The sequence below is a fragment of the Arachis ipaensis genome, chromosome B03 (genome assembly GCF_000816755.2).
Source record: "Arachis ipaensis cultivar K30076 chromosome B03, Araip1.1, whole genome shotgun sequence".
Classification (NCBI taxonomy): Eukaryota; Viridiplantae; Streptophyta; class Magnoliopsida; order Fabales; family Fabaceae; genus Arachis; species Arachis ipaensis.
In genome coordinates this window covers 28,847,697-28,855,910 of record NC_029787.2, presented here as the reverse complement: position 1 = coordinate 28,855,910, position 8,214 = coordinate 28,847,697, and the positions used below count along the sequence as shown (strand labels likewise).

The following is an 8,214-nucleotide window of genomic DNA, read 5'->3' as shown; positions in this document are numbered from 1 at the left end:
AATTGGCCTAAAAATATTTTATGAAAATACAATTTATTTTATATTTTTAATGTAATAAATACATACAAAAATTTAAATTTTATTTATTATTATACGGTTTAATTATTATTTTAGTTCTTATAGTTTTACCAAATTTATAATTAAGTCTCTATATTTTTTTTCTTTTAAATGGATTCTACACTATTTTGAAGTTTATAATTAGGTTTTTTCTAATATAAAAATATTAGATTAACTGAATATTTTTTTATTAATTAAGGGTTAAGTACTGAAATCGTCCCTAAGGTCTAGGGCAAAAATCAAAATTGTCCCCGACCTTTTTTTGTTATTAAAATCATCCCGAACACTGAGAAACATTTTAAATCATCCTTCGCTGCTTAAAACAAAATTTTTGGACAGTTTTGCCCTTGTAGCCGTTAGTGTCTGTTGCAACTTTTAATGAATAAAATAAATTTATTTGTTTATTTATATATTTATATTAAATCGTGGTTTGGGGAGGGTTGGGTTGGGATTAAATCAGAGCTGTAATCCCTAACCAAAGAAGCAGAGCAGGAGAAAGGGCTTGCGGAGGTGAGTGTAGCCATGGCTGCCGAGAGCTCACGGTCGTGTCAGAGTAGGTCGTCTGCGCAGAAAAGGGAGCTTGTGTGTCGGCATGGGGAGAGACCCGTGCTTAGAGTTTCTGGAACGAGGAACAACCCTGGGCGACGATTTTGGGGTGTGTCTACTATGAGGTCGGTGATTTAAGTTTCTGTAGGTGGGTGATGGCAATGTGTTGTTCGTTCTGGGCACTGACTCTAGTGGGTTGCTGCAGATCCAAGAGGAGTGTGATTTCTTCCGATGGGCAGACCCAGAAGCAGACAGTGACGATCCTCATGTTGCTAGGATGAAGAGGAAAGTTGTGGCCATGAAAGCAAAAGTGAGGGACATTGAGTGGAAGTTTAAGGTTGCTGCAGTGTTAGAGATTTTTGGGTGGGCAGTCCTATTTTGCTTCTTGTGGCAGATTTGGTTTAGTCAGAGACAGGGGGTAGCATGTGTGATGCCATTGAAGTATGGTTAATGAAATTAGGGGAGAATTTAGGGTGCAGTTTGGATTTGTTTGATTGGGTCTGAGTTATGTAAATTGAGTTGTACTGGGTGTTGAATGAACATGTGGGTTTGGTTGAGGGTTTTGGTGATTAATTATGTGAATGAAATGATGTCGTTGTAATTTGACAATTAATTAGAGAAAATTTTTTTCATGTTAGCCTGGAAATTGTGATTGATGAGTTGTGTTAATCAACTTTACAGCATATGAACCTAAAGGTGGAAATTGATTAAACAGAAGCAGAATAATACTAGCCAGAACACAATTATGGGTAATTGATTAATAAGTATAGCAATATAACACCAAAAGGTGGAAACTTCAGTCACCATGATTTTCATTACATGGACACAGAATAAAATATAGTCTGTAGGCTAAGGAAACAACAACAAAAGCTGGATTCCTAGGATATCCAAAAACCTAGAGCAAGACTGTTGCTCACTAAGAAAGTTGAATCACAAACCATGTTCTGTAAGTTTCAAACAAACCAAAACAAGTGTCACACACATTGAGTCTAGTCAATCAAAAGTACATTAATAACAACAGAGAACACAAATTTTTACAATAGTCTAAAGTTTTTCCCAAAGTCTTGGAGGAAGTTTTGCCATGAGCCTCAGCTTTCTTGGAGAAACATGAAGTGGAATTTTGTGGCTGAAGGAGACAGTCCTGGATGGTTGGCTGGAGCTGGCTGCACCCATTTCCTTTGGTGCTGGTGGTTGCTGTGTGTTGCTTCTGGTGGGCTTTGTCTTGGGCCTTCGGTGGAGAGTACCTGCTGGTGGACTGTTGGGCCTAGTTGAGGATGATGTGGGCTTGGACCTAGATTGGGTTGAGTTAGGCTTAGATATTTTGGTGGCTGGTTGGGGTTGAGATGATGATCTAGACCTGGTGGACCTCCTCAGACCTCCACTTCCAGATTGCATAACAGGCTGTGATGAAGCCTTAGAATTGGTCATGGGTCTGCTGGATGAAGGCTTCCTCCCACCTCTGGTTCTCTTCCTAGCAGCTTGACTAAGATTTTGGTCCTGAAACACATTAAAGAATGCAGTTGATGAATAAATGATAATGTAACCCTAACATACATGAAATACACTCACTTACATCCACCGCTTGAGCATCTCTGGATTTGTCCTCTCCTAGACAAGTGGGACTGGCTGCTGTCCGGAGCTTCATCTGGTCCTCTCTTCCTCTTCTTGACTGGTCTGTGGCTAGGCTTTCGATAGGGAGGGGGCATGACATCATCAAAGTTGGTTATCTCCCATAAATCTGGGCCATTTAGAGGATTGATGACTGAATCATAGCACTTGACATATGCAGCCTTCTTGTAGCAGTCATCAACAAATGCATCTATGTCAAGGCCCTTAAAATTGATGCAGCTTATAGCATGTGTGCAGGGTATACCACTAAGCTGCCACTTCCTACAAGAGCACTCATGAGCAGAAAGATCAACAGCAAATTTATTCAGTCCATTAACAACCTCATACATTTGTGCAGCAGACCAATAAGGCCTCCACTCACCAGCAGATCTGCCTCTCCTCTCTAGTTTCATCCTAATGCGAGGTAGAAGGGTACCATTAAATTTTTTAATTCTTTCTCTATTAACATCCCATCTAGTCATCAAATAAACCTTGATATCCTCCAACATTGTCACTATAGGTTTCTCCCTAGACTCTACTATTACACCATTAAAGCTCTCACACATGTTGTTTACAAGAGTGTCACATTTAGAATGAAAATTAAACCTGGACCTGCTCCAAAATCTTGGAGGAATAGCATTCAGATGTCTGTGTGCATCCACATTGATCTGCCTGATGATTTGCATCTCTTTCTCCCATTCCTTCCAATGTGTAGCCTTTGCACACCTCCACATTAGCTGTTTCAACTGTAGTATAGGAAATTTCTTCCTGAAGTTGCTGTAAAGATGGCGGACACAGAACCTATGGTCTACTCCAGGGATGACTTCATCGAATGCAGGCAAGAGTCCCTAAGAGAGCAGGTAAATCCCATGTATCAAACAATGTAATCATTCTTCAATGCATTTAGTAACTAATATTTTTATCAATCAATCAATTTACATATCAAACAATTTATTTATCAAGCAACATATTTATCAAGCAATATATTTATCAATCAATCAATATATTTATCAAGCAATATATTTATCAAGCAATTTACCTTCTGCTGATCAGACATGAAGGTTGTTTTTCCAATGATCTCAACTCCAAAATCATCAATTAGCAACCGGAGAAACCATGTCCAGGTGTCTTTGGTCTATGCCTCCACAACAGCGTACGCGATTGGAAGCATGTGATCATTGGGATCCCACCCAACAGCTGTCAACAACTGTCGTCCTTGAGGTGTCTTTAGAAAATACCCATCCAATTCCAGAAACTTTCTACACTGCAGGAAGCTCTTCTTACAAGCAGCTAGACACACATATACCCTTTGAAAGATGCAATAATTGTTTAACCCCTGGTGTTGGTCCTCAACCTCGAAATCAGGGGATCGCTGGACCTTGAGTGTGACTGATGACCCTGGATTAGCCCGTAGCAGCTCCGAGCAGTAGTCAACAATCCTTTTATACTACTTTCGGTAAGCTTCCTGAATCTCCTCCAATGCAGCTTGTCTAGACCTAGCTGCCATCGAAGTTGTCACTGTCAAATTCCATTTCCTTTGTGCCTTGTTGACTAGGTCCTTTATCTTTACCTTTGGGTTACCTTCCACTTTCTTCCTAAAAACCCTACTCAGCCAACCAGTATGGAGTATCCCTACCCTGTGTGACTGGCCACAGGTATGCTTAAGGTTCATTGACTTGAGTTGCCAAGTCTCTTCCTCACTCATTTTTGCTGCGTACAACCAAAACGGACACCCCTCTTGACAAACAACCCTCACTCTCACCAAGTCAAGTTTCGCATACCTAAGTCCCCTTCTTGTTTGCACTGCATAAGCTGTAACAGTGTCCTTGAATTCCTCCCTTGAAGCATATACAGTTCCAAATTCCCATTTGTAAGTTGTCATGTCTTTCATATCTCTATGTATTAGATACCGACTAGCTTCATGGTTATCATCATCCTCACTATCCTCTTTTTTTGAATCACCACCAACTTCATATTCCAAATCAACTTCATCACTATTGAACCCTTCCTCATCACTGAAATCACCTCCTGCTACCCCTTTTTCTTTATCAACCCGATTACCATCAGTCCCACCTCGTACTTCATCAAATCCACTCTCATCATCGTACTCCTCTTCACTGTCAGTAAACACAACATCATCTGCACTGTCAACCTCATCAGCAGATGGAATGAAATCCTCATCATCGCTATCCTCGTCACTGTTCGATTTGCCCTGCTCCTCAACATACTTATCTCCCTCATCAACCTTCTCCACATTGTCCATTTTCCCCTCCTGACCCAGTTCACCCTGAAATATCATCAACTGCTTCTCATTATGTACCTCTTCATCATTGTCCCTCTCCACTTCCTGATTATGTTCACTCTGGCCTCCAACATCAAGAAACCCTACTTCGGGAAAATCTTCAGCATCCTCAACCTTATAGACCACATAGAGCTCAACGTGACCACTATTCCCCGCTATTTTACACATCTCAATGGCATATCTGTCTCCCTCAAATAACTTCAGATCCTTCTCTAACCATTTAGAACTTGGGTCCTTATACCAAAAACCTGCAATGTTTTCCTTTGTGTACCCAAACTGTCCTACCTCAGCATATGCCTCAAAAACAGACCAGCAATCCATATTGATATCTTCGATCACTATCCTTTCTCCACCTATATACTCCAATGTACCATTGTCATATCCAAATCTACCACCATGGTAGACACTCAGGTTAAAAGTTTCCATCACCTAAACCCTGCAAACAAAAGTCACACCCAAATCCCATTTGTAAACTAACGAATACCCATGAGTGATTATGTAGTCCAAGCTCAAAAAAATCGAACCAAATGCAGCACACATACCTGATTCGAGATGACTGACACGAGAATGAGCTCCTCTCCCAGTCTTTCCCACGCAATGCAAATGCAGTGACGCTACTACTTCAGGCGAGCTATCACTCTGTTAGGGCATCATTGAAGGTGAAGGATCAGTTTTCCTTGGGGTAACGTTACTCAGAGAAGGAACCTCTTTCGCGGGAATATAACCCCAAGTGTCAATTGGGCTAGGGGCAAAATTGGAATTAAAATTTTTTAATGCACTTGAGGATGATTTTAAAGTGTTTCTGAACGTTCGGGATGATTTTAATAGCAAAAAAACGTCGGAGACGAATTTGATTTTAGCCCCTTACCTTAGGGACGATTTCAGTACTTAACCCATTAATTAAAGATATTTATAATTAAAAACGTAATATATCTTTTACTATGTATATTTTGAGAGGAATATTTTATTAATTTTAATGTTTTTGACATAAAAAAAATTTAATTAAAAAATTAAAAATAGTATAAAAATTCAATTAAAAAAATATATATAAGAACTAAATTAAAAATTTAATAAAATTATAAACTAAAAAAATGTTTATAAAAAATAATATAAAATTTAAATTATCAATACATTTATTTTATATTTATTAAAATAAAATATTTAAAATTTTCTATTATTAACAACCTTAACTAATGTCATTATCACACAGATTAACTAAACCGTTTTTATTATACATAGATTCCGCTATTTTACTTCAATTAAATCACGTCGTCAATATAGTTAGTGGAGGTTCATTACTAAATGTTGACTTGTTTTGTCATGTGAAGCTGTCGTGTCCGACGTGGCTGTGGTTTTCGGGATACCCTCCGTGAAAGATCCCTCTAATGGACCTTTGCTCATCTAAGAAATCACTCTTGATTCTTCACTCCTCTCTCTCTCTCTCTCTCTCTCTCTCTCTCTCTCACCGCCCTAGCTACTTGGTAGTTGGTACCTTACCCCAATGTTCATGGTAGGGTTTTAACTATAACAGCGGATTCAAGCTTCCGTTCTCTTTACATGGAGCTCAAAAAGGGAAAGCTTGTCAGGTATGCTTTTTCCTTTTCGGAACACTCGTTTCGATATTTATCAACATTTGTTTGAAAATATTGATCCGAATGAAGTAAATGAAATTTCTCGATTCTTGGTCTTTATAAAATACAATGGGTCTCATTCAGTTGTATTCAGACGTGGATTAAGAAACCATTTTGCTGCAAATGAGAACAGTGAATATAAGCATTAACTCTATCCAGTGATGGAATAAATTTTGAACCTTGAAGCTTCTACAACGAGCTCCTTGGTAATGCATGAATTTTAATGAATTTCATTAATTTATTACTTTGTTCTTCTGGTGGTTCTTTCTGATTCGGTAAACACTGATCATTAGTTTCATTTGAGAACAGTGTATTGTATGTTCTAATAATTTAAGATTTTAGGTTTTACTCGGACGGTAAAAAGCAGAAAGAACCATTGTGGAGAGCAACTGAACCACCAACACATGAGAAGTCATCCTCTGGATACAAGGTTGCCTCGTCTTCCTTGCATAAAGCTAGCAATGTATTTCCATCAGGAAAGAATATATTTGCCGAAACATTTAGAAGTCGAGGATCTAAGGTATTCCCCGAAGATCATGAGCCATGGACCAAAATAATTCTTGACCCGGGCAGTGAGATTGTCCTGAAATGGAACCGGATTTTCATAGTTTCATGCTTGGTTGCTCTTTTTATTGATCCACTTTACTTCTATTTGCCTAGTGTCAGAGGGAATACAATGTCTGCGTGTGTGCGGACAGACCTAACATTACGGATTATTGTGACCTTTCTTCGGACTATTGCTGACATCTTTTATCTGTTGCACCTAATAATTAAGTTCAGAACAGCATATATCGCACCGAGTTCACGGGTTTTTGGCAGGGGTGAACTAGTCATGGACCCAAAGAAAATTGCAAGGAGATATATTAGATCTGATTTCTTCATTGACGTTATTGCCACACTACCTCTACCACAGGTGTGTTGTTCTCTTGTTCCTAAGTAAAATATGCTGGAAACTTCTCTTGCAACCAATCTTTGATTTTTGCAGGTTTAAATGGGAAAATTTAATCAAGAAAAATAATTTTTTTGCACAAATATATTATCTTAAGGAAATGAATAGATTTCTTTACCATTGTCAGCATGGATATATGGGCACTATGATGAAAAAACATACTAGATAAATCTAACCATGTACACCCTCTGCGGACTTTTAAGTGTCACTATTGATAGTGATTTCTTAAGATGTGTTTATATAGAATGTGACAGTTAAAATTGGACAGAGGCAGTGGGTTTTTAGCCCTTATCCACCCGACACTAACATCTTGACCTGAAATAAATGAACTAAGCACATTATCTCATTTGGAGTGACTTAGTCAAGCTTAAGATTTGATTCATCTGTAGTGTCAAAATTTGCTCAAGGTTTGATACCAGATTCATGGTTTAAGCCTGTTGATTTTACATTTGATGACATGGTGTAGATGTCCCAGAAATTGAGTGCTATTCTCCTGTCGGATGTTTTAGCCTTGGTTCATAAATTAACTAAACTTTTTGAAAGCTAACCAAAACTTTTCAATTTGATGCTTAATGCTTTTGCTCTCTATTGCTATTTACTTTAATAAGTTTGAAGAATATCAGTTTGAAATGGTGCTTTATACAGTAGTGCATATAGTAGACAACATCAGAAGTTGATGGAACATTCTAAAACATAGTCACTAAAATGACTCCAATGTGAGGCATTGTCTATGTAGTTTCTTATTTTTTATTGGTGTTTATGTGCTGTACTTAGTTATTTTAACTTTTTTAGAGCATTTGTGTATGTTTAAACTTTTAAGTCTCTGGAACATGTGACAATTGGATAATAGCCGATTGAAGTTTTGGTTTTCAGATGGTCATCTGGTTTATTATACCAGCAACAAGAAGCCCTCAGACTGATCATAAGAATAATGCTCTGGCATTGATTGTTTTGCTTCAATATGTTCCGAGATTATATTTGATCTTTCCATTAAGTTCTCAAATAATCAAGGCAACAGGAGTGGTTACAAAGACTGCCTGGGGAGGAGCTGCATATAATCTGCTATTGTATATGTTGGCTAGTCATGTACGTAGGTTTGATTGATTTTATCTCTTGATAAT

General features: G+C 38.1%; 1 protein-coding gene across 4 annotated transcripts in view; it reads left to right on the top strand.

Annotated features, from left to right (window-relative positions):
* The window catches only part of LOC107630082 (cyclic nucleotide-gated ion channel 17), a 7,840-nt gene continuing 5,437 nt past the window's right edge, over window positions 5,812–8,214 (top strand). The window contains exons 1-4 of one of the 4 annotated variants that reach the window (XM_021118581.1): window positions 5,816–6,099; window positions 6,239–6,350; window positions 6,487–7,057; window positions 7,967–8,179. In XM_021118581.1, the coding sequence (XP_020974240.1) occupies window positions 6,821–7,057; window positions 7,967–8,179 (450 nt within the window). In that variant the 5' untranslated portion in view covers window positions 5,816–6,099; window positions 6,239–6,350; window positions 6,487–6,820. Of the gene's footprint in view, window positions 6,100–6,228; window positions 6,351–6,486; window positions 7,058–7,966; window positions 8,180–8,214 lie in introns of all 4 variants that reach the window. The other 3 variants (XM_021118580.1, XM_016333115.2, XM_021118579.1) reach the window with 3 other exon arrangements.